Genomic DNA, 26587 nt, shown 5'->3' with positions numbered 1-26587 from the left:
AGTAATGCCATAGCTACTTCAGAAAGAAAGCTTTACAACGAAAGGAAGCTTGTTCGTGTTCGATAATTGAATTCAGTACTGCTTCTTTTCCAGTGGAAACTGTGCTGCCAAACCAGCCATAATTCCACAGGACCACAGAGTATGCATGAATTAATTACTTGGATAAATACCTAAACACTAAGATGAATTGAGAACTTGAAACACAGTAATGTGAATTAACAAAATTGCATCTGTAAAACTCCATCCGTAAGTCTTTGCACATAGAAAGAAAGTACTACCAATGAACACTTGATTATCAGCAGTCAGATAAATGATTAAAAACTGTTGTCTCTTTTGAGAGTTTTGATTCCATTGGTAAACAAGAAGCATGGTGTGTAATAGACATCAGTGTACATTGCTTATTATGTCTTTCTGATGGCCTTTTGCGCAAACAGGAGCAATGTCACTACCTGGCTGACAGCTCTGTACGAATATCTCCGTATGGATGGCTGGAACGCCGTAGTTCCTTTCAGCGAAGAACAGCTGGAGCAATTCAAGAAACGCAAGGGGAAAGCGGAGGAAGATGAACCTGAAGAGGAGCCAGAAGATGGAAATGTAAAAGTAGATGAAAAGATGGTGGAAGTACTGCAGGCTGAGCCCCATAGGCAGGCAATGGCGCGGAAGGGTGATGAATACCTGCTGGAACAGCTCATGGAATTCCTCAGCGTTGTACTAAAAGACGAGGAGGCGAGTAATTGTCTTTGGAAATTGCCTGGCGAATGAAGTGTTGTAAATAGAGAAACCTGTAGTTTGGTTTTGAGTTGAACAAGAGTGCTTTGGACAGTGTTCTTCTGAACAACATGAACTGTGAGTGCGATACCTTATGTAGTGACCCCGAGGCTGCATAACCGAGTCCTTGTGTTTCGAACCGCTGGGTCAACCCACCTTGGTAGCTTAGAAGTAAGGTGTCGTATGTCTAAGCTCGAGTGCATGGGTTCATTTCCCAGCCACGGTGACTGCATTTCGACTGGTTGAAGATGCATGAACACCGTTGTGCTTAGATTTAGGTGCATGTTAAAGAACCCCGGGTGCTCGAAATTAATCCGGAGTTGCTCACTATGACATGCTTCATAATCATATTGTGGTTTAGGCATAAAATACCAGCAATTAACAAATAAACTACTAGGTCTATTCTCTCTCTCTATCTCTGTCTGTGCGTGCTTGTGGGTGTATCCATGCTTAGAAGGTCGATTCAGACATATTTTGGTACTCCATAACTGGAGTTTTACATACCAAAGCTGCACGATGAGCTACCGGAGCCAATACGACTTCGGATCAATTTTGACCGTTTGGAATTTCATAATGTGAACCTCAGTCTAAGCAGGCAGTCATTTTGCAGTTCTCCTACAAAAGAATCTCAGCTGCCTCAACTTGGGAATGAATCTTGAAAGCTCAAGCTTAGTGGTGGAATAGTGTACTCACTCAGCTGTCATGACGGGTAGTGAATGATTCTTGTCGTATGAGAGGCAAGCGGCATGCCTTGTGAGATATAGTATTGCTTGCTGCCCTGCCAGTGTGGTTGGTGATAGAGCTATCAGTAGTGGACATTGTAAGCCAGTGTTTGGAATTATTGATTGGCTCAGAAAGTGATGAATAATTTTCTTTAGTGTATTCTGGCAGACCTGAGCTACCTTGTAAGCAAGTTCTCATAATTGAAAATGCTAGTAGTAAGTACAGCGGAGAAAGAGGAAGAACGCTATTTTTAATCAGTGTGGTCTACTGGCATAGAAGTAATAGCACATGTATTGGCCAAGTGCTGCTCTGTGAGTAAGAGGAACAGGCAGGAAAAAGGGCTAATACCTTTGAAGGCAGGATAAATTAGAAGAAGATGCAGAATCTGCCTTCTTGATTTAACTACAATGAAATTTTTAACTGCATACGTATATGCATTTGAGTCTGAAGGACAGCTTGAGTTCTGAAAGGCAGGCAACTGATTCTAAGTGATTATTAAATATAAATAATTCGAAGGCTTAATGTTGCTATTGTGGAGAGTGCTAGACAGCCTTATGAAGTCAAGGAAAGCACTGGAAGTGTTGCCTGTAATTTTCAATTACGAATGATGATGATGTTGCATTTTAATTTTTGGAATGTACAGGAGACTTCTTTCTCTACAGTATTGTTGCTGCTACTGCTTTTGTTAAAATGTTTCTTTTTTTGGCAGAAATTGCTGTTACTAAAACAAAAGTACGTCTTCTTGCAGGAATCATCTAAGACACCCCCAGCAAACTACTTGCCAGAGTTCTTTGCTGTATTTCTTGAGGGCCTCATCGCTTCTAACAAGTACGCATATTTGGCCCTAGTTTGTTTGTACATGGCCGCTCGATGAAAAATGCACGGTGCGGCCTGCTGCGTCGCGGCGCAGGCAATGGGCGAGAGCGGGGATGCGGAGTGGACAGTTGTCGCCGCATTTCGCTAGGAGGGCGTCAGTAGTAGGGGAGGGCTCCACGCGGCCGGGAAGGAACGCACGTTCAGCGGGTAGGTCGAGGTAGTGGTTGTTTTTCTCCACATGAATCGCTCGTACTGAGTGTCACTCAAGACAGTTTGTGCATGTGTGATATTTTATACATTAGGCAAAATGTCGCGTAACTGTTTTGTGCTGTTGTGTTCCACGAATGCATCGAAGGACCCGCAAATACGCTACCATGAGTTTCCCAGTAACGCAGAGCAGCATGGCTGCGAAACATTTCCCGTGAAGGACCCGGCGGGAAGGGAAGAGTATGGCAGCCTAATGACAGGTCCCTGGTGTGCGCCTTGCATTTTACGGAGCAGGAGTACAAGTAGACCGAGAAGTTGAGGATACTTTTGCCAACGGCTGTGCCGACAGTGTTCCCCGGTTATCCAAGCTACATGAGCACGAGGAGCACGCCTGCTCTGCAGAAGAAGCGGCCACGCTCCGAAATAGAAGCCGATAATGCGCAGTCGCGTGCCGAGTGCTTGGGCAATGCTGCTTCAAAATAGCCGTTTTGTCATTAGCCAAAACGGCTCGTCAAGTGACAGCACTGAAGCCACGACGCCCAACAACTTTGAACTAGGGAATGAAACGTGTGTGGAAATGGCGTCATTTTCAGATGCATCATGTCAAACTACATTCGAGCTTGTTAAACTGACAGAAGAAGCTAAAAAAAAAAAAACGCGCTGCTTCCAAGTGAAGATCGCTCGTATGAAAGGGGCACTGCAGGCCCTTCAAGAAAGAGTGAATGAGGCTGAGGAGCGCGCGCAGTTTTATCAAAATAACACGGACATTGCCTGTTTTATGAAGGTACTCATTGGTGCTGCGCAAGGTGACAAGACTGCCGAGTTCGTTAGAAACCAAGTCCGCAGTTTCTTGAAGAAGCCCCACAACAGTGACGTCATTCTAAGGGAATGTGTAATTTGGAAGGCATGCTTCAACAAAAGTTATGAGCATGCAAGGTCCAGAAATATCTTTCAGCTCCCTTGTCGCTCAACGCTCCAGAAATATGTAGACCATTTAACAGGTGGAATCGGCTTCACTTCGTTGATAAAAGAGCGGCTGTGCATCGAATTCAAGGGTCTCACTGTAGAGCAAGAAGCGTTCCGCTCCCTGATCGTTGACAAGATGGCCATACAGCAGAGGGTCATATACGACCGGCAAGTCGACAAACTTTTTGGTTTCGTTGACAGTGGTGAAGAAGAGCACTCAACAGCGGTGCCCCAAGTGGCAAACCAATTACTATGTTTTGTAACAAGAGGCTTGTCAACATCATATATTATTCCTGTCAGATATTTTTTCACGAGATGTCTGAAAGATGACCAGCTATTCTCTATGACCATGGAAGTGCTGAAAGTGGACTTGCGGGGCGGATGACCACGCCATGGAAGTCTGCAAAGTTTTCATCATAAAGCTCTTACGAATGTTTCTTGCCAACTGAGCAGGAAATGTTAATATGTCTGTTGAACGTCTCGTACGCTTGGCGCAAAAACCTCTGGCCAGGAAAGTGCTGCGCCTGTGTTTCCAATAACACAGTGATCCTTTTTTCACGCACGTTCAATAGAGCAATTATGACTCCCCTGATGTTTACAATGCTTTTGTTTCTAAGGTGTGAGCAACAGTCATTCCAGAAATACAACCACACCTGTCAATGAGTGACTCTCCTGTTGATAAAATAACTGTAGCACAAGCATACATTATCGAGGGTGAACAGCGCAACGGCAACAAAAGAGAGAAAACATGACGCGAAAAATCGCAACGCGCACAAGCAGCCACTTCAGATAAAACTAACACTTGCTATATTTAGGTTGAAGCATTGCCGGCGCGCATTCAGTAGGACGATTACCAATATAGTTAACGCTATAGCAAGTTTATTGTAACCCTTTAAAAACTAACAAGCGCATAGCAGCTGCGCTGTCAAGCCGCGATCCGCCGCAACAATTCCGGCGCTCTCGCTTTCGGTCTCCCCAGAGGCTCCCCCACTGGTGGCACCGCGGCGGCAGCCAGGAGCACTAGGCGCACGACGCAGTATCCGCTCCACGCGGCAGGCCGCACCGTGTCTTTTTCATCAAGCGGCCGTGGTTTGTAAATGAGTGTTTTTACATGACGCAGCGGTTAATCTATATCTCCCACAGAACCGAAGACCTGCAGTCTAATACGGTACTGTTGGCTTACTTTGCCTACCATCTCGGTGTCGAGTGCTCTACATTCAGTGGTACAGTGGCCATGGTGAGTACAATTTCATGCATGTAATTAGATCAGATGTGCACATGCCAATGCGACTTATAAATCGAAACTAGAACTCAATGTTACTAAAACAAAAAATGTAAGTCGGATATATTCAAAACATGGTGGCTGTGATGTCCTTCCATTACTAGTGCCTGCATGTAATACACAAAAGCATGGCCTTCGAAATTCTTTACCATTTTTAGGATGCTTTTTCCCGAGGGTGTGATAAGGGACAGAACGAAATCTGTGCGAACTCTAGCTTACAATAGTTCCCACAGCCATAGCTTTAATAGGTCAAGCTAAACTGCTTTTGCATCTCATTTATTTTGCTTTATTCAAGGACATGGCGCTGAGTCAAGAGCAGCGACTCTACTACCTTAACAAACTCCTGGAAGTGTACCAGTCCAGTGAGCAGTACTGCCTAGTCATGGTGATGCCTCAGTTCAAGCGCAGTCTGTTCAAGCCGCGCCGCTGGTTCGGTGAGCTCGCTGACAAGCTACAGTCTCTGGAATACACAAATGCTGCCTGGTTCCAGTGCCTGGGTACCATCATGAGGATTGCACCCAATCTCGTCGAAGGCAGCATGATCAAAACTCTGCAAAAATGCTGGGAGGTTTGTGGGCAGGTGAGCCACAGATATTTCTCCCTCAGGAGTGCCATACTATCAGTGAGGCTTGTTTACGTAAGCACAGAAGTTGGGGAAAAGAAAAGCTTTCCATATTTCGGATTCAGTCTAGAAGCAAGAAGTTTCGAGTGAAATTTCATTCTCTGTACCCACTGTTGTTAGTGACGAGCGCTTCAGCTGTTTTGGTGAGTGAGATTGAAGTTGCAACTTTGTCACCTCACCCATCTTTGCATTTAAGTTTTAGGATCCTGCACAGTTTTATCAATCCCAGTGACGATTACTATGTGTGCAGTGTTTTATACCTAATGAAACCAAGTTCTCCCCAGCACAGCTTTTTGCCTTTTTTTCTGTGCTGCAAGCTCATGACATAAAGGGCTACACAAATCGTTGTTTCCATCAGACGAGACATATTATGCAAAACTGACTTCTCGTTGTCTTTTCGCTTGCTTTACAATATGAAGTTCTTTGCTACAGAGGTATTTAGTAGAGCTGTGCGAATAGCAAAATTTTGGGTGCGAAGCGAATTCGAATATTGAAGTGTGAGTGCGAATCGAATCGAATATTTTTCGAATAGTTCTCGAATATTTCTAGAACATTTTTCGAATACTTCGAAGCTAAATTGCAGAAGAAAAAGTTAGAGAGGATTCCTAAGCATATTCTTATGAGACAGCAACATGAAAGTGTTTCTTTTCGGTAGGTTGATGAAGCACTGGCAGGGTGGTGTTTCATAGTTGTATTATCAAGAATGAGGCAATGTAGAGACCGAATTTTATTTATGTACATGATTTGGTGCAACCAAAGTGTTGCCGACAACACTTTACACGTTATAGGCAAAGATGCCATTTCCTCAGCCTCTCCTCCTCTTTCAACTTCTGTGGAGGCCCAAATGACGTGGCGGACAAGGGTGTGCTCCCTTCAAGTGCGGAGTTCCAAATCTGCCTCGTAGACGTCGATATATAAGAACATCTGCAATTTTGAATGCTAAAAAGCTTCGGCGTCCGATTTTTCATACTTCCTGCCCAAATTTCAGGTCCTAAAGAGCATTAATTGAGCCCCCACCTCTGCCACATCTTTCATCTCTATGTTGGAACCAGCGTTTTCTTGAGTTAATACATTTGCGACCGTAGCGGAGCTTGAAAGGCAGCTTTGCCGCAATACGGGGGTATAATGAGGTGAAGCATATTGAATATTGAAAATCTATGGACCACTCTAATCAGATGTTGACTGTGTCTTGACAAAGTTCGACCGTAACGGAGCTTGAAAGGCAGCTTTGCCGCATTATCGGAGTGTGATGAGGTGAAGCATATCGAAAATCTGAAGGGGTCACTTTCAATCGGACAATGACTGTATTAAAGACGATAGCCTTTCTTGGGATACCTAAACGGAAAAATTTTGGTCTGTCTTTCTGTTTGTCGGCACGTCCCTCGATTCAACCACTCGGCCAAAGTTGAACCACTTGCCCAAGGGCCAGCCATCTTGAACGGCTGACTAGGTTCATACTTGTGTACATTGTCGACCAAAAAGCAAACATTACGCATATCTGAGGCACAACATCATTAGGCAAGTATTAGGTGGTGTGTTCCTTTAATAGAAAATGCATACATACGTAATTCTAAAGACCCTAGTTTCTTAAGCTGCGCTGAAAATGCGACTGCGCGTTAAACTTGACTTTCTCCGTGTCCTCTGCACGAGCTCGTTGTGTTTCGGTTTCGGTTCTGTATTGCACTGTACGAATGCCGTGGGGCGCCACTCTGGCATTACTGTTTTAGCCAGGTGACGTGTAAATAAAAGAGTGTGTGGAGAGTACTCGTTGAGTGCGGAAGTTTCTTCTGCTTCAGCGCTTCGTGCCAAACCGCGTGTTCGGGCTGGCTGGCGTTCCCGCCGCTCGCATTGGTCACCGCCGGTCTTCGCCTGCTGCTGCGCCGGGACTACCAGCCCGCAACACAGCACTCATGTTTCCCGACGTATTGCCAGATGACGTCCATATCTCACGCTGCGCCTCTTCTATCATCTTTAGACGACATTTGCAGCGAAGCACGCAGATACGCGGCCAATTTTAACACGAAAGTGTTTTATGCCGGGGTCCACCAAGTACATCCGTCACGGATATGACGTTGATAAAATGGACGCCAACGGGTGAGAAAGAAAAAAAAACCAAGAAAAAGATACCACGCTGGGAATCGAACCCACGACGTTGCGGCCGCGACGGCAAGCGCCCGACGCACTACCGACTAAGCTAACTGAGGAGATGCTAGACACGGCGCGAACGCGCCTTATATCTTTCACACATTCTCTTTCGCGGCGGGCGGAGCGGGGCGGTGCCACCGTCTGTGAGATGTGAAAAGAAGTAATGCTTCACGCTCGACACTTACTAGCGCTTACTCCGCGATTGCACGCGATATCGGAGGTCATGGTTAAAGCATCTCGATACCAGAGCGGTAGACTGGCCGCGCTGGCGTCGCCGAGGCACCCTTGACGCAGTTACGTTCTTTGCCTTTGGCTTCGTGTTAGCGTGCGTCGGCTCATCGGAGTAGTGCAGCTCCCACGTGCACCAACGGGATTTCTCCGCCGCCGCCGACTGCTTCAATTGCGAGAGAACCGACTAACAAACTGCTGCAATATGCGTTGCAGAAAGGACGCGAGTTCGACGGGCGAATGTCGTGCCTTGGTGGAGCGAGAGCAGCGCCTGCGAGACAGAGGCCAGCGGGACGCACGCGTTTGCGGCTCAGGCTACGAACCTCTACCTCCCGTGTTGCTGAAGCGCAGTGTGTGTAATGTATGCATGAGCACAGGCGTCGGCTACCCTTTACTAGAAAGCGCACACCGTGCCGTTTCTCTCCTTAATTGACGACGCTTTGAAGAAGTGCATACCGGGTACTAGTGTTGATTATGAGCTTGTTGATATCATCCTTACGCGAGATTCACGATTCGCTGTGTCCAAATATATGTTCACACCTTCAGCTACCGTGCGCAACGGTTTAATCATGATCATGGGCGTTAGTCGTCGCGATATAGACATGCTATCAACATGGGTGCATCCACGTCAAACGGTGCTATAGCTGCCAAAAACGAATAGACATTGTACAAGCTCTCATATATCACTACACAATAAGCAGTACTTCTGTGAAGACACGTGTCACTTTCGTGTTATACCGATTCCTATGACAGAGGGATCAGCCATGTTTTTTTGTTTTTGGGAAGTTCGAATAGTTCGAATAGTAAAATTCCAGTGCGAATCAAATCGAATAGCAAACACTATTCGAAAAATATTCGAAATTTCGAATATTCGAACACCCCTAGTATTTAGTCCCTTCCTTGTAACTTATTGTAAACACTCATTTCTCTTTAAATGCTGCACAGATGTGGAATGGTTAAGAAGTCCTTATGCCTTGTTGTCATGCTGGTAGTAGAGAATGTTTGTTTCATACATATTCTTGTACCTTATGATCAAGTTTTAAAAGCCGAGTCAGGTTGTGTTTCGTTGCTTTGTCTTTGATAGTGCTATTAGTGGGCATGTGCAAGTGGCAAGTAATGATAGTAACCATAGCTAGGAAACAAATAAAAATGTGTTAAACTGTTATGCTAAAGATTCTTGGAGGTGCCCAAAGTAAGTTACAAAAGTTTGTAGGAGGAGGTAGTGAACTGCATGCCACTGACCTTTGCACTGCTACTAGTATTCCAGTAGATGTGTGACCTGTAGTTTCTCTCTCTTGTTTAGCATCAACCAGGCCTTATGAAGGTGAGGAACTTGCTTCTAGAGAGCATCCTTGCCACCTACACCGAACTGTTTCGAGTGCCGAAGCTCGTCCGGAACATTTTCTCATCGTTCACGAACCTGAGCAACCCGCTAGCGCAGACGAGCATCCCAGTGTGTTTCCTGCACAAGTTCGCTGAATGCTGCATCAACCTCCCTCCCGGCCAGTTGACCGACACGTGGCAGTTTCTTGTAATCCAACTCGGCTACTGGACGACAGGGAATACCGAGGGTGAGAATGAACGAAAGAACGGTATTTAAGGGCTCATTTCCTTGTTTGACACAACCCAGTGATGCTACCGCTGCGCCAATTGCGCCAGACTGCGCCAAAGTGCCCTGGCTGCTACAACCTGCTACATTTCCTCAAAATTTGGCGATTCTGCGCCAAGCCTGCGCCAAAGGGGTACGCGGACGTACGCGGACGTACGCGGACGTTCTCCATGAGAGTGATGATAATGGAGACAAAATAGTATAACCTCGTTACAACGGATCTGTTTACAACAGACATTCGGATATTACATACCAATTTGCGGCGTTATGCCGACCTCCGTATTAGTTCCATTGATTGAGCTTCGTTTACAACGGATTCTGGTACAACGGACATTCGGATATAATTGACTAAAATTTCAGGCCAGCAAGGTGGTCAGGACTCCTTTAGAGCGGACTTTTCTACCACGGTCATTAACTTCCGACTTCAAACATCGCTTAGCATACTTTCGGGACGGGAGCAGCGCACCGCGGATATCGACGTACCGATTTAAGAACGAAGGTCGCCGATCCCCGGTCTGTCAGTGATCAGCTATGCCTAGCTGTAGCGACAAAAAAAAAAAAAAAAACGGCGCGCAGCGTGCTTGGTGCTGCGTTTGGGACGCTGACACGCGAAATTGCGAGCCGCTGCCACCGCTTCTCCGCGCGGTCGCTGCACGGCGAGCTTGGCCGGGGTGTCCGCTGCCGATGCGCAAAATGCCCATCCGCGGTTCTGAGGAGCCAGCGGGCAATGCGATTCGTTGCTTGAGACGAAGGACATTACGGCTTCTTCGCTTTCGCATGTCCGCTAGCGCATGTCCGCTTGCCCGCAAAGTTCGGATTTGGCTCGTACATCGGCACCGTGAACGGAGTTAGGCCTAACCACGACATTTAGTAGAAAGCTCGGTTGCGATGTGCGTGGCCGCGGTGCCCGATGTTTCAAAGTACGTCATGCTCGATTGCGAGTACAAGGAGTTGTCGCGCGGTGGTCTTCGTCATAAGCTTCGAAGTGCTGATAAGAAGAACCTCGAACAGCGGGTCCAACGAGTCAACGCTATTAGTCGTACGTCTGCGATGTTCGCGACGAGTGCGGCGCGCTATCGTAATGTGATGATTGAGCTTCCGCTTGCAGCTGCCCAACTAAAGCGTTCCAAATTATCGTCGACCCATAAACACAGAACGAGTGCGAACGCGTCACTAAGTAGCGCAATTTTCGACAGCCACGACCTCGCGACGCACAAGCAGCAGACGACGATCCCGAAGCGAGCATTAACACGTTTTGGCTGCTTCTGCGGTAATACCGCAGAAGCAGTAATACCGCAATTTTCGCCAAGTCTACTGCGGTAATACCGCCAGTTATACTGCGGTAATACCGCAATTTTCGCCAAGTCGGCAGACGCAAAACAAATTTTTTATAGCACTTCTACGTAGTTTTCATTGAAGATATTTTGGAATCAGATAGAAATGGGCTACAGAAACTGAAAATGCGATTTTCCAAAAATTGCATTCTTTTTGGTCCCCCGTTAAAAATACGACCATGTTTGTGACTCGTAATTCTCTCCGGTTATAACAGACCCATTCAGTGTTTACATGAAAGTCTGTTGTAACAGTACTTGGATTTTACATACTCCCTTTACAACAGACCAAAATCCTCTTCACTATGAAGGTCTGTTGTAATGATGTTATACTATCAATATGGTGTTGTCAAGCGGACGAAGGAACTGCGTTTTGTGTTCTTTTTTTTTTTTTGTAATCAAAGCTGATCAAAGCATCAACTGTAGGCAACATGGCGTAGCAGCAGTGAAGCGACATGCAGCCATGAAACGGCACATTGATGCTACCAGTCGTCATTGAGACGCAGGGGCATAGCCAGAAATTTTTTTCGGGGGGGGGGGGGGGGGGGGGGGGTTCAACCATACTTTATGTATGTTCGTGCGTGTGTTTGTATGTGTGCGTGTATATATACACATGCAAAACTGAAAAATTTCGGGGGGGGGTTTGAACCCCCCCAACCCCCCCCCCCTTGGCTACGCCCCTGTTGAGACGCTTCAGGTGAGCTGCAGCGGCCGAAAACGATCCAGCCGACTTTGGAATTCGGCAGTCCATGGAACGTTTTGCGGTGTGACCGCGTGACAAACGCAGAAACTCTGTTTGTGCTTGGCATGACTCTCAAGGGCATCCCATACTCGTGGGCCGACACAGCAACTGCCTTGTTTCCCAAGTTATTTGGAGATTCCGAAACAGCGAAGCAGTTTAGTTGTAAGAGGTTCAAGGCATCCTACATAGTTAGTGATGGCCTCAGGCCGTATTTCAAGAAACTTGTGCTTGACGAGCTGAACAAGCCGGATGTGGTGTTTTCTCTTAGCATTGACGAGACCCCTCTTCTTGAACAGAGGTGCCAACAACTTGATGTAGTTAGGCATTTCTCCAACAAAATGCAGCGAGTTGTGGAACACCTACAGTCTTTCCTGCTGGGCTCTGCGATTCGGAAATTTTGGCTAGTGAAGTGCGGAGAGCAGTGATGGACCTGCCGCAGAAAAATGTCATTTGCTTTTCTACGGATGGCCCTAATGCAATGAAAAGCTTCAGAAAAAAGATGCAGGAAGCATACCCTGACATCATAGATGTAGGAGAGTGCTGCTTGCACAAAGTGCACAACTCATTTGCCCGCGGCTTGAGTGCTGTTGGCTCGGATGTCGATGCTGCTGTGGTCGATGTTTATTACTTTTTTAAGAATTCTTCGGCTCAGAATGAATTGTTGAAGGCAGAGCACCTGCTCCAAAAGCTAGTTTTGCTGCTCCAAAATGCAATTTTGCCTGCTCCAAAAGCTGCTCCAAAGTGGCCTAAGCCAGTAGCATCACTGCACAACCTTAATGCAAACCAACAAACAACGAAGCTAAGGAAGGTATAGACCTTATGCAAAATTGCTGCCATCTGTCGGAGGTTTGACGAAGGTACCGATTCGGCGCCATGTTGGAGGCTTGTGTCCGAATGTTATTGCTGTCTCTGCTATTTCTTCCTGCTCGTATCTGCTTTTGATAGTCGGCAATCGGGGCATAAAACGTGAGACGAGAGTATAAACGTTACCGGCATTTTTTTTAGTTTGTACGCTGACAATTATTACATGTGAAGAACTGCCTCGCAACGAGAAAGTTCAAGTTTTGTCACCGAGTCACATCTCAACGAAGCGTTGCTAGCTATCGGAATATCATGCATGTAGTGTAGGATGGTTGGGAGAAGGCATTAGCTCGCGACGCGGCTGGGCACGGCGATGACGGTAAGAGTGCTGTTGACCCATTTCAAACTGTATTTCATAAGGGACAGCCTACGTCGACCTAATGCGTTGTCCATTTTACTTTAAATAAAACGTTGTCCTGTTTGTTATTTTTGAAACAAGAAATATTTTGCTACTGTAGTCACCGACGTATGTTTTGCATAGAATTATCGCATGGTTAAAATGTAAGAAAGGTCCGCTTCTCACGTACGGGACAAGTGAACATGAAAAGCATTAGTTGCTCCAAGAAGTAGGCGCCGATTAGTTGGTATTTTATCGACTATCCTTCCAACATGTACTCGGAAATGACACGATCCGCCAAGAATGTTCGCGTTCACATCGTCGCTTTCGGGGCCTACTGGCGCCTTACAATTTAACCCGTTGCAGCAAGGCATTGTTGCTTCGCCGACTGAATGCTTGCGAAACCATCTCTGCGCGCAACCAACGGTAGCGCACCCACGTTCGAATGTAACACATCTGCGAGAACAGCATTTTTTTCAGTTTCATACAAAAAGTGCCACACACAAGCATCTGTTAACATTTCATAGCACACAGGGGTGGATACAGGATTTTTCCTAAGGGGGATCAGCGTCAGCTTGGAGAACCTGATACGTGCTCTTCTTCTTGTGGTACAATAAAATGAAAGTGGGGGGGGGGGGGGGCTGCCCCTCTGAATTAGGCAGTAATAGCACGTGAAATGATTGAAAAATACGCATAGGGAAGCTGTGTGCGCGCAAAGTATCCGACCTAATAAATGCTACCTTGTTAAACTTCACAGTCGAAAACAAACTACGAACATCACGCTCCAGCACAATCGATCCGTTCACTGAGAATCGATGACACGCACGAGCTACCTAACATGTAACTGTTATCGCAGTGTGATAAACAAAGTAATGGTGTCACCAACTGCTCAGGCATGCGCGAGTAACCGCGATGCAGCTTTGGAGTTTGCACACGAAGCCGGTTTGTCTATGCCTGCAAGTACACGGCGCGAAAACTGTTTCGTTTCGGCATGACACAAAAGACTGTTCTCTGATGAATGCCGATGCTGTCACATACCACATCTATTAGGAACGGCGAACGTAAACACGGCGTTAGTCGTTAGCAGTAGCCGGAGCAACGGAACGATCTGCCACTTCTCGTAGGCCGCAAGGAAGTGTAATAATATTTAGAGGCTAGTTTCCTGCAAACCTTTTTTCAGCATCCCAATTTCCTCAATCTAAGCAACATGGCACAAGAAAATACTATGTCGGCATTGCCATTTCCTTCAGCCACAACACGTCGATATGTACGCTCCGTGTGTGCACATGCGGGGCGCGCCTAGCCTTCAACATGGCGGAAATGCGCACGGCGGCCTCTAGACGGCAGCAGATTTTGCATAAGGTCTATAGGGGACGTTATTTGTACTCTTTTAGAGTACAAATAACGTCCCCTTACGTTATTTATAGGGGCGTTATTTACAGGCTTAGGGGACGTCATTTGTGCTCTAAGAGAATGCACATAACATCCCGGGCACCTTCCTTGGCTTCATTGTCTGTTGGTTTGCATTAATACGGGTGAGAATGTAACACATAGGACACTGGTCTTTCAACATAGTTTACAAACGCGTTACTATTACAAATTTTATGGTCTACAGTGAAACCTCGGTGATACGAATCTCGCGGGGCTACCAAAAATATTCGTATCATCCCAAATTCGTATCACCAGAAAACATGCAAAATTAGTATGCAACAAAAGAAAGTTGGCATACGTTTTGATTCAGTGTTTCTCAGGGCCGCAGCGACGTCATGAACAGCTCTGAATGATTGCCAGTAAAGTTTTTAAACGACAACGATCATACTTGTACTCGTATATAAGGTGTACGCGTGCGTGTGCAATTAATGAACCAGATGTGTTGTGCCCCGTGACCGCTAGTAGTCCCTTCCTAATCTTACTACGCTTGCTTTTCTGCACAAGACCAAAGTACTGCGGTGAAAGCGACTTAAGAAGCGCTTTGTACACGGTAGATGGAGGCCAAGCTCCTTCGCCAAGACCGTCCGCTTCGTCTCTTGGGGTCTTCGTCCACCTTTAATGGGACTTCATGGTGGACCCGCAGCCAAAGTTTGTCTTGTTTCATATAACGTCTGATTGCGGGGACATGGCTTACATCGACGTGGCAGGCATGTGTTAACACAGTACAAAGACGCTGCTGCCTCGAGCACAGGAGCACGCGTCAACGCGTCGAAAAAAAAAAGTGCGACGTCCACATCATCTGTAACCTAAACGCGAAGGCGCCCAAAGGCCTCTAATATTAGCGCGCACTATCTCGGAGGCAACGACGCATCGTTGATGGTCCAGCAGCGCGCATGCCCGCGCCCGCGCGTGACTGCCGCGTCTTCCGCGACAGCGCAGGCAGCACCTGTTCGTACTTGTGTGCCAGCGTACGTTCGTATCAAACGTCGCGGGGTGCAAATCAGTTCGCAACAGCCGTACTCCAATACATTGCAGGCTCATGGGCCTTGGCCGGGACCACAGAAAAATTCGTATCACCCGGAAATTCGTATGAGCCATGATCGTATCACCGAGGTTTTACTGTATTCGGTTGGCAGCTCTGGTCCTCTGGCATAGAGTCGGCATATCTGAGCACAGCTCGCAATCTGAGCAGGAGGCTCAGATTACCAACCAAATGCGTCAGCGACCTCAGAGTAGCGCCTACAGCGCGGGAAGCCACCGTGTAGACAAACAATAATAATTAATAATAATTGTTAAGGTTTAACGTTCCAAAACAACAATATGATTATGAGACGCCGTAGTCGAGGGCTCTGGGAATTTAGACCACCTGGGGTTCTTTAACGTGCACCTAAATTTAAGCACACGGGCCTCTAGCATTTTTGCCTCCTTCGAAAATGCGGCCGCCGCAGCGGGGTGTAAAGAAACAGTTGTACGCGACATCCAGCCCTGAAGTACCTCATCGCAGCAACAGCTCCGCAAGCTTGTTTACGTCAGTTTGGTGAGAGTCCGAGCTACTACCTTTGAGGCCTTTGGTTGTGAGGTGCTGTAAAAGCAGCACTGATGATTCTTGCGCCTTCAGTAGCCGCCTCCTCTTCAACTTGGTGCAGTTAAGCGTTGTTTAATACTTGAAAACGGCACGGACTCAATCCAACAAACCCGCACGTTGTTTCGAACAACTTTTTGCTTCGAAACTCCCAAAGGTGTAAATGCTAAATAAATGTGCACTGTCGCTGTCGCCTGTGAACATCCGTGGTAACCACGATGTTTAGTGTGACATGACATGTCCTCTCAGCCAGATTGCACCGACACTCTCACTTCGAAGTAGGAGCGGTTGGGAGCACTCTGAGTCGGAGGCTGAGGCTCTGAAAGAACCATCCGAACGCATGGCCAGTTTTCAGAGCACTCTAGAGCACTCGAAAACGACCATCACAATACGCCATTAGTTAACCTAAATAAGTCTTGTAAAATGATTTGCTGAACGTGTCTTCAAGACATTTTAATTCCATTTAGCTCAATTTAAACTCTTTTTCAAGAATTGCACACTCATATAAATCATACTAAGTAAGTGTCATACTAATCATATAAATGATTAGTATGACACTTACTGAATGTTGATATGTGTGTTTAACAGGCGAAGAAACATTAACAGAGTAGCATGTGACATAAGATCAGTTTCCTTCGCTTTCTTTGAAAGCAGTACATCAGAGCAACACTATTTGGTTGAAGAACAGTTTTACACATCTTGTGCCGCTGTTGATTGCACTGAATTCAGTAGATGGGTAAGGCAAGCAGAACAGTGTAAAAATTCTGAAATTCAGTGAGCATTGAGTCCATAACTGTTTCGTATGTGACATTCAAAATGAATACCTAAAAATAAGATAAATTTACAGAACCAAATTTTCTACTTTATATGACCACACTTGCCCGAGTCATACAGATGTGGACATCGGAGCTGTTTTTTTTTTCCTTACTCAATTGTTTTAGGAGACATGTCTGAAGGTGAAGTGCCTGAAAAACAGGAGAACCATCTACCCAAGATCCTTGTTGTGACAGAAATCTTCCAAACGTTTGCCCACCACATCCAGGTGGTCAACCCAACTACGCCGCCGTTGTACGTAACAAAAATCTGCGAGCTGATGCAGGCCACCCGTGAGCTCGCCACTCAGATGCTGGACGTGAGCATCGAGAAGCAAAGTGTGAGTATGAAAGTGAGAAGTCGTGTTCACCCTCTTTTCAGCAAAAGCTCAGTGGGTTCCCCACATCTGAAGCTGCACTGTGGCAATTACATGCTGGTTGTTCTTAGGCAGCATTCACACCAGCAGGTTTCTGATGCCACCAAGTTGATCGCAATGCAGCGGTTACAAAAAAAAAATAAATAAACATTGCTTTTGTATAGAATAGGCCATATTGTGTAAGTGACTCGCTGCTTGTTCGTTCAGTTATGTGGTGAAAAATCACAGAGCTGCTGCAACAGTCAGCAGCACGTTGTTGTATGTTGATTTCTATTTTACTTGGCAATGGCAGTACAGGCAGCCCGAAGGACACCAATTGCGCGATGTTTCATTGGGACAAGAGGCAGGTCACGCTTGCTGGTGGGAGTATCGATCACCATGAGTCACTGTGTGGTGGTTGTGCACAGTTTGCTGCGTGACCTTTATCGATCACTGGTGTTAACGAACCCTAAAAACGCTGCTGGGAGAAGCTACACTTTCGTGACACATGCGCATGAGATGCAGTGGAAGTCAGCGAAGTAATTCTAATATGAAAAAAGTGCATCGATAGTCCCGATAGTCCTGTGCAGTCTTCCGTTTCTGCACACTTTCAAAACCACTATTAAAACTTTTAAGGTCACTTTCTTGCGCTGTCAGTTGCAGTGCTCATTGATTTCCACATTGCTGAGGACCCACGTTTTTAAAAACAATTTCTTCTAAAAATACAAGACGCTGTTTCTAACATTGCATGCCTTTGTATTGTTAATTTCAGAAGCAACGTGCCCGATGTGCCCTGTCTGTGTTTCACCTGTGGGGAGAGCTGCATCTTGTTCTCTGCCTATACCGGAGGAGTTATGGTGAAGCATACACAGCTCCCGAGCTGACAGCACCACTGGAGGCCACCGACCTTTCTTTCCTTCATCCTTCCCTCACAGCCGACAATATGGAGTCTCTGTTGAACATGATGAAAACAGACAACACAAAGCTCATATGTCACCACCTCGTGAGTGAGATGTCGTGCACCACTGGTGTTTTTTTTAGTTCGGTCATCAGTTACTGAGTGTGCGGGCAAAGTCGTACTGCAGCGGGCTGCTGATTCATTGCACTTGAGCTCTGCGGCACTTTGCTGCCACAACTTGAGCAGAATGGTCGGAGAACTATGTGGTAGTTCAATTCATAATTTTGTCATTTATTATAATTCCCCACTTTCCTTGCCGTTAGAAATATGTAGTGATATAGGAGTACTGTAGTTAGGACTGACTGTTCAGCCAATTGGTCTAACATAGTTACTGATGAAATTAGCCCAAAAATTGAGATAGACACAGAAAGAAGGAGCCTTATCCTCATCCTTTTCTTCTTGTGCCCATGCCTATATTTTTCGTCTAATTTCACTCATAACAAATAGTCAATTCTGGCCAAGCTTACCTTTCTCATGGATAAGATAGGCCTACAATTTCATTAATTCATTCACTCATTCACGTAGCATTTTTGAAAAACTGGTATATTCTCTTGCTGTCACCCCCAACCCCCTTTTATTTTCATTGTTTTTCGTTTTCTCAAAGATGCTTCTGTGGATTCAAAAAATTAGGGCACTTGTCCTTTTTACTGACGTTACCAACGAACATCTTGAAGCGAGTTTGCAAGCTGCGGCCAAGTTGGTTTTCTCCTACGTTGACATGACTGTGAGCACTTCAGTCTGGTCACAGAGGGTGCGTATGCGTTTGCTTGACCATTTTAGACATGGAAATCTTGCTTAAAGGTTTTACGTAAATTAGCTTAGTAGCACAATTTGCCTCTTTCCATCTGGCCATATGATGTCTTTCTTTAATGCTGCAATGATTGCCATCTTCATCCGTGTCTCGTGTTTTCCAGGTTTGTGAAATCTCAGAAAGCCGTTTTCCTGTGGCTTCGTTGCACACACTGTTGATCAACTTCCCCCTGCTGTCCCCTTACTTGCCAGCTAAGAATGTCACAGCACTCTGCCAATTCTTCTTGGAAGTGATGGCACACACAAAAGGCAAAGATGTGGTTGACAGGCAAGTCATAGTTCTTTTTATTTTCATTTGCTCATGTGACAGGCAATATGTTATTGTGAAACCAACAACATGTGTAAAGTACAAGGATAGGCCTTAAAGGGACCGACAACTGATTTTTCTCGACCCAGTTTTTTACGGTGCGACAGGAAGCTTACCCTTCGTAGCCTTTGTAGCTGCAGTGGTTTATCCTAAAAAGCACGTAGTTATTTTATAAGCAGTATTTTTCGATCTGAAAGGCTCCAAACACGCTTGAAGGCTTGCTCCAGCAACGCTGAGAATTGATAGCGATGCCGCTAGTCCTTGTGAAACCTGTCGCTGTTCTGCTTTCGCAGGGGTTACTGTAGCTATGCTTAACCACCTTTATTTTGAGCTTGCAAACCATTTTTGAAAATAGCAAGCTGTTACAATGAGATGATGTGGCTTTATACACCTTCTCGGTATTTGTACAGCGTTGTGTGAGCCTGCTTCCAAGGTTGCCGGCGCTACAGTGGCTAGAATACTAGAAGAAGGGACCATACTAGAAGTGTGATCACCGCCAAGCGGCTGCAATGGGAGGTAGTGACGCCGCCTTGCGATGTTTCCGCTAGGTGGCGCGCGCTGTCGTATACACGTCAGGCTCTCAGGCTGCGCACGTTGTTCAATGCTGGAACTCGCCGGTTAGACGTGATTCTTTTGCCTGTTTACGCTGTTCTCTCGTGTTACATTTGCTGGTCGGACAGCCTTGTCGTGTTTACATTATGTCTTTTGCGGAGTGTGTGCCATGAGCAGACGTCAGAGCCACTGCTTTGTGCCCAGATGCTCAACTGGGTACAAATCGTGCAAGCAGAAGCTTTCATTGTTTGGAGTCCCGAAGACGACCATTTGTTCCAGCAGTGGCAGCGTAATATACCAAGAGCAGACGAGCCTTTGGAAAAGAATGCTGCCGTTCCAATACCCGAGATACAATCGAAAAGCTATTCGGGATGATTCGTCAGTTATCCGGGTGCAGTGATCATCCCACATCGACCCAGTTCCTTACTGCCGTGAATTCCCTTAGCTTTTGTAATTTGGTAAAAGCACCAGACACGGGCAACTGTGCAGGTGACACACTTACGTCATTAGTTGGAACTGATGAAGTGGCCATCCATGTTGACAATTTACTGGACACTGGAAACCTGGACTAAGATTCAAGTGTACTACAGGCATCGACTCTCCTCTCTCCCGCCACGGTGGTCTAGTGGTTATGGCGCTCGACTGCTGACCCGAAGGTCGCGGGATCGAATCCCGGCCGCGGCGGCTGCATTTTCGATGGAGGCGAAAATGTTTGAGGCCCGTGTGCTTAGATTTAGGTGCACGTTAAAGAACCCCAGGTGGTCGAAATTTCCGGAGCCCTCCACTACGGCGTCTCTCATAATCATATAGTGGTTTTGGGACGCTAAACCCCAGATATTATTATGACTCTCCTCTCTGACCATGTGTATCCTGTGCAAGTCAGTGACGGAAGACTGGTGTACTATTTGGCCGGCTATGTGGCACGGAGTCAACTTATGGCTACGAAATGCCAGGACTGTTTTGAGCAGGTGCTCAAATCCCTCGAGAACGCAGATAAGGATCTTGCGTCATTCACAGCATTCTGTGATGTTGGAGGGCTTTTGTACCTGTCACCTGAACTATTTCATTTGTGGAGGCACTGGAGGACACATTCACATCGTGGTTTCAGCTATAATAAGCTCTAAAGGGACCAGGGCGTAGCCAGAAATTTTTTTCGGGGGGGGGGGGGGGGGGGTTCAACCATACTTTATGTATGTTTGTGCGTGCGTTTGTATGTGTGCGTGCCTATATACGCAAGCAAAACTGAAAAATTTCGGGGGGACGGGTTGAACCCCCCCCCCCCCCCCCTGGGCTACGCCCCTTCTTAACTCAATGCAGACCGTACCATCCGTATAGTGCCCGACGCACACAAGCAAGATCTGACGAGCAACATAATCAAGTTTTTTGTTCTCACACGGCTTCACTTCTTCACGAAATCTCTAAACAAACAGAGAAGTTCTGCAAGAGAAAGATCAAAGCACTTCAAGTTTCGAAGGGCGATGTTTTGTGCATCACCCTGTAATGTGCTAGCTTTCTTCCCTACTTTGATTCCCCCAACTTTAAATAAAATGCGTAAGAAGAGTAAAATGCTCTCCGATTTTCTGTGCAGTTGTTAATTGAAAAATATTTCCACTGTGAATACGCAAGAATACTTAAGTTCTTGAAAACTATCTCATGCAAAATGTTAGGTATACTGTATAACAACATGAAGAAAATTGATATCAATGTCATAGTAGCATTTTTTTTTTCGTGCTTCTTGAGGTTGCTTATAACCTTGTGAAATGGCAATCCCCCCAAAATGTTAATCAGTTACATTTCTCAGCATCAAGGAACGATCGCAAGCAGTGGCAAGCTTAGCTGGCCGCGATGTTTGCGAACGATGTAAAGCATCACTTATGATACTGTGCGTACGGTCATACCATACGGTGATAATGTTTGATAATATCTGCCGCAAATTTCATTTCTTTATGAGGCACTTACGCCCTGCATTATAGTAGAGACACTAATAAAAATTTACGCCGCAAACAAAACCATATGAGCCACAAATCAGCCTTGACATGGCAGCTTCGCTGCAGCGAGCCGAGCGAGCGACGTGTAAGCTACAACCAGCGCCACCTAGACAGCGCCGGTCGAGGCATCGGTGGAGAGCGTCAGCGCAGGCGGCGCGGTCTTCACACTTCCCTATTCTAGCCACTGTACCGGCGCCTGTGACATGGGTGGTTTGTCCCGGCATGGGATCATTAGGCCAAGCGAAGGCAGCGCCTCTTTGTTGCATACAACTAACGCAGGCCTATATGTACATTTTTATGGAGTAATATCTTTTAATATAAAGAAATGAAGAATATTTCAGTACTAACAGAAAAGTCATCGAACGCATACAGCAACCAATGGTCACGTGACCGCCTTCATCGGACCGTTTATGATATTGCCGCCAGAGGCGCCAAAGGTCATTTTTCGCGACTTTCAATGAAAAAATAAAATATAAATCCACCTCTCACGAGATAAACAGGGTTTGTTTGAGTCAATGCGGCGGACAATCTTTCCATCAGTGCAGTCATCTCATTTCATGTTCTGAGCAGTTGTCGGTCCCTTTAAAACTCATCAGTGTCCTTGCGTAGACTTTGTATTGAAAGGATAATCCTTGCAGCTTCTATAAGCTGATAAGGCGGTTATATTGCCGAACTTTTCGTGTATCCGAAGCAGTAGAGCTTGACTGCTTCATCTGTAACCCTCGCCTGTCAAGGCTTAACTTTAATAATACCAGTGCTTAGCATTAGTGCTAAGTCGCTGTCACATAAGTATAAAGGGCGCACTGTCAGATGCAGCTTCCACCCACTTAACAATGACTTACCATTGTTAAACTTAGAATTGATGCGTTGCCAATTCATAGCAGGTATGCATAGAAGTTATAAGGGAGCCTTGAATGTGCCTCAGGCTTTAGTGGTTTGAATTTTTTTGTCCTGAAGCATTGCAAGGCCAATGTAATTGTGCAGGTGCTATAGCCGTGACTTTGGCTTCAATACAATCTGCCATTGTTATCACAAACACAACCCCCACTCACATGCGAAGTTTACTTTACTAGAAATGTTGGCCTGCAACATACAATAACAGTGTAAATTGACTGGCTTCTAGGACAATTAAGTGCTGAAGAAAGAGTCAAAATCCATAGATTCAAAGATCTTGTGTTCCGTCATGCCATCTGGTGAAAAAATGTTCTACATTCATTGCCATGGCCACGAGTGGTGCTGAGCAATACTACTACCAGGGTTACACGTACAGAAATGACTGACAAAGTCAAGTGGGGAATGACGCACCATAACTTGATCGGTTAAAGCATCACATATGTAACACAAAGGTTGTGGGTTCGGTACCCACTGGCAGCAAGTTGCTTATTTCGTCCACTTTAATTCGTTTGTGTATCCCCTACCTTATGCTGTGTATGACAAGCCTGTGGAAAGCCTGTGGAAGTCCACTGTATAATTTTATTTTCCATTAGTTAAATAATAAATATTGATAACTCTTAATTTGCATACCGGGTGACATTGCAGGGAGTATTTTGCTCACATGCTCAATGCTTCAGGCCATTAGTTTGATGTTGTTCATTATGCACGACCTTTGCATTATCCAGCCCGTTTGCTTTAGACTTAGCCTTTACTTTCGTTCATTGATGGGGAGGGATGCCCGTTTTCTGCAGCAACAAGAATGCCCTCAGTCAACAAAAATTGTCACCACCTACCTTGGAAGCCAAGCATTCATCGAATGCAAGTTGGCTCAGACATGCTACGTCACAGCTCTGTGGGACGTGTTTCTGCAATGTTCAAAGCTAGAAAAGGTAAGTGCTCGCTTATTTCAAAGTTGAGTGTTTTGGGTAGACGTGAACACAAGTTGTATACTACATGTGTTTCCATGGAAAAAAAGAAGAAAAGTGCTGACAGTGCCAGCCTGTTGCAAATAAAATATACTTACAAATAAACTGTGCAACTCATTGCCGTACTGTCGTGTAAGTGTCCTGATGCACAGTGGCACATTGATTCTGGCATTTATAAACTTTCAACAAGCAGATACAGTGTCTTCATTCTGTAGTAATCAGCCATGTATGGTGTGGTCGGCATTTTAGTAGCAATAGCTATTCGACGAATTGCTCACAGCTCCTCAGGCAACTGCCGTCTGCGTGCGCATGATCACTTGTGAAAAATTTGCATGTTTTTATGGATCAGAGGAGTTATGCAGCTGCATATGCTCAAGCTCAAATGAGACATAAGACTCGGAAAAGCTGAGGATGTGCCGCAATAATTGTTAACAGTGCATCACCACCATAATCATTGCACAGGTTTTACATGCGCGAAATCTCTCTGATTCATCAAGAATGTGTGCCAGTAAGCATCTTACTAAAGAGACTCACTGTGGCAAATGACTACTTTCGCAGTGCCTGTCTGTCAAACATAGCCTTGGCTTTCTCCAGTAGATCATATTCTGATTCTAAGAAAATCAAAATAGGTATAGGGACTTGGGAGGCTTTGCATTTGATATCAGCTCATGGGCGCACTATAGTTCAGGTAACAACTTAATTTCAACCACGCCGGGTTCCTCAGTGTGCACCCAAAACATGTTGCACTAGCAGCTTTGCCTTCAGAATGGTATAGTGAATTGTAGGTAGTACTTGGCAACCTAATGTCATAGCCACTGAACCACCACAGCAGGTAAACTTACTGCAGCCAGTAATTTAGTGTGTACATTCGAACACGGATATATCGAACCCACATATATGGAATTTTCGGCTATATCGAACTCGTAAATTATTCCCTTGAAATCATATGTAAAGTATAGAAATTCACACGTTTATATTGAACGGTATTTTTACCCGCCATCGGATATATGAACACGCGCGAGCTGGAAGGCGCGCTTCGGCACTTGCTGTGCCCCGCGGCTTTCGCGGCACCGCGCCTCCGCCAACACCCGATACGCTCGAAAAACGTGAGGGCAAGAGGGCTCTGGACGTGCTGTTATGGCAGTCGGATCATATGGGTTCCGAGGCGGCGTAAGAAAGACGACCGAACACATTGGAGATCAGGAAGAGACTGCCAGACCCTTTCTTTTTTATTCTCCGAAGCTGCCCGGGCGCGCGCGAGCTCGGCGTCGATCTTCTTCATTTTATTCGCGCGAAAGCGCAAGACACAGACCGAGCGTCGCCTGCTATCGCTCGTGACAGGCTCAGACTGTACTCCTTTGGACGCGTTCTCCAACTTGCGGAACGACTTTTTTTTTTCTTTTCTTCTCTCTCTCTCTCTCTTTCTCATGCTTTCTCCGCGTTACCGTCGGCTATTAGAGCAGGAATGAAGTAGCCGGTGTCCTCCTCCTTTTTTCGCCTTTTCTTTTCTTTTTTTAGAGCAGGAAGGAAGGAGCCGGCAGCTTCCTCCTTTTGCCTTTTCTTTCTTTCTTTTTTTTTTGTTGCTGTTTTTGTGAGTTTTGATCAGCCAACCACAGCCCGCGCCTTTCATACATCGCTGCTAGCCCGCAGGTAGCCCAGGTAGCCATCGCCGCCATCGCGACTGATCGCGAGCGCTTTGTTGGTGAAGTCCACTTCCATGAGTTGTCACATACCACCGCATTCCTCTTTTGCGTGCGTGCTGTGCAAAGGCGCTGCGGACTGCTTGAATTTTCAACTTCTCGTGTAGCAATGGCCAGCATCGAGAAGCGCAAGAACCTTGACTTTGCGACAAAGTTGAAAGCCATACAGTGTGTTGAGGAGGGCGAAAAAAGTTTGGCAGTGGCGGACGACATCGGGATACCACCGAGCACGCCGAGCACCTTGTTGAAAAACAAGGCAGACATCAAGGCAAAGGTGGCAGAGCAGCTAACGTCAGGAGTCTGTTGTGTGCGCGCTCCTGCGATTACGAGCGCATAGACGACACGTTTCGCTAGTTGTCGTCCCTCTTCCCGGCTGCCGTACACCCAAAGTGTCTGCGGACGATTTCATGGAAGCGGACTGCAATGTTCAGGCTGTTGCGAGCCTCGCTGACGAGGACATTGTAGCTGCGGTCACAGGGACCTAGGATGCCCAGGCCGACAGCTCAAGTGGCGACGAAGATGGTCCAGACAAGGCGGCGGCTACATGCGCGTACTCCGCCGCTGAAGTGGTCGCAGCGTTCGGCTTGATTCGCCGTTGTTGCGGCAACATGGAAGGAACCGGGCTGTCGCACCTGGACAGCTAAGATAAGCAATTTTTTTTCAAGCAGATAAAACATTCTGTTGCATCGTGTGTGCGGAATGAGTCGCCGTTTCTTGAATGCGCCGATTGTAGGTGATCATCCGCCACTGGTAAGGTCTCGGGACCTGTATTTTTTTATATCGAATTTTTTCATATGTCGAACTAATTCGCGATCCCTTTGAGTTCGATATATCCGTGTTCGGCTGTGTACAAAGGAATAATGCTTTAGGTATCGTATTTAATTAACTGAACTTAACATTTTTACTACTATCTTCAGGAAGCTCGACTCTGAAGAAGATCCCAAAGGTCCCCGGTCAGGCACTCATGACACCCTTTCGGGACCGGTGAAGTGGGAAAAGTATGCAGAGACTGTCCCGCAGGCCGACTACAGCTCAAAACAGCTACTGTCTTCTGAGGCCTCACAAGATGTGGGCAGCCATTCGTGCTGCCTCTGAAAAGCTGGCAGTCATCATTTCCACAAGCTCCGAGAATTTCAGCGAGAAAATCATTGTGGCGGACGTCTTGTTTTTGTTGGAGGTAAGCAGAGCAGGTGGCTTGCAGTATTGTTTCAGTGCGGAGAGTGTGGATCAGCTAGGATTGTTCATTTGTTATCCTATGTTTAACCCTTAATGTTCCTTTTACTGTGCTTCTTCTTCACCACTGAGTGCAACATTTCGACTACCACTAATTGTACAGTGGCATTCATACAGGAGACTGCATTAAGCTTAATCATGCTAACATTTTTAAACACTTCGTTGTAACTTTCTTGCACATGAAAGATGTTGTGTAGTAGTTTTTAAGTTGTCCATAAATGTTTCTTTTTTTTCTGTCGCAGAACATGCTTGATACAAAAGTGCATGGTATGAAATTGTGCAGGAAGAAATATAATTTCCAACGTAGTACTTGTCCCAAAAGACATGTTTCCCTGAATAGTATATATTTTTTTCTAATCACA

The 26587-nt window shown here is 46.0% G+C and overlaps 1 protein-coding gene across 1 annotated transcript in view; it reads left to right on the top strand.

Annotated features, from left to right (window-relative positions):
* The first annotated feature begins 480 nt into the window (after nt 1-480).
* LOC119394617 (uncharacterized) overlaps nt 481-26587 on the top strand; it is a 28314-nt gene continuing 2207 nt past the window's right edge. Inside the window, exons 1-10 of the mRNA XM_037661935.1 lie at nt 481-726; nt 2240-2319; nt 4624-4717; nt 5058-5342; nt 9061-9328; nt 16592-16803; nt 17591-17821; nt 18381-18527; nt 18691-18854; nt 25910-26060. Of these exons, the coding sequence (XP_037517863.1) occupies nt 481-726; nt 2240-2319; nt 4624-4717; nt 5058-5342; nt 9061-9328; nt 16592-16803; nt 17591-17821; nt 18381-18527; nt 18691-18854; nt 25910-26060 (1878 nt within the window). The remainder of the gene's footprint in view (nt 727-2239; nt 2320-4623; nt 4718-5057; nt 5343-9060; nt 9329-16591; nt 16804-17590; nt 17822-18380; nt 18528-18690; nt 18855-25909; nt 26061-26587) is intronic.

Source organism: Rhipicephalus sanguineus, chromosome 5 (genome assembly GCF_013339695.2).
Source record: "Rhipicephalus sanguineus isolate Rsan-2018 chromosome 5, BIME_Rsan_1.4, whole genome shotgun sequence".
NCBI classification, from domain to species: Eukaryota; Metazoa; Arthropoda; class Arachnida; order Ixodida; family Ixodidae; genus Rhipicephalus; species Rhipicephalus sanguineus.
This window is presented reverse-complemented; position numbering and strand designations above follow the sequence as displayed.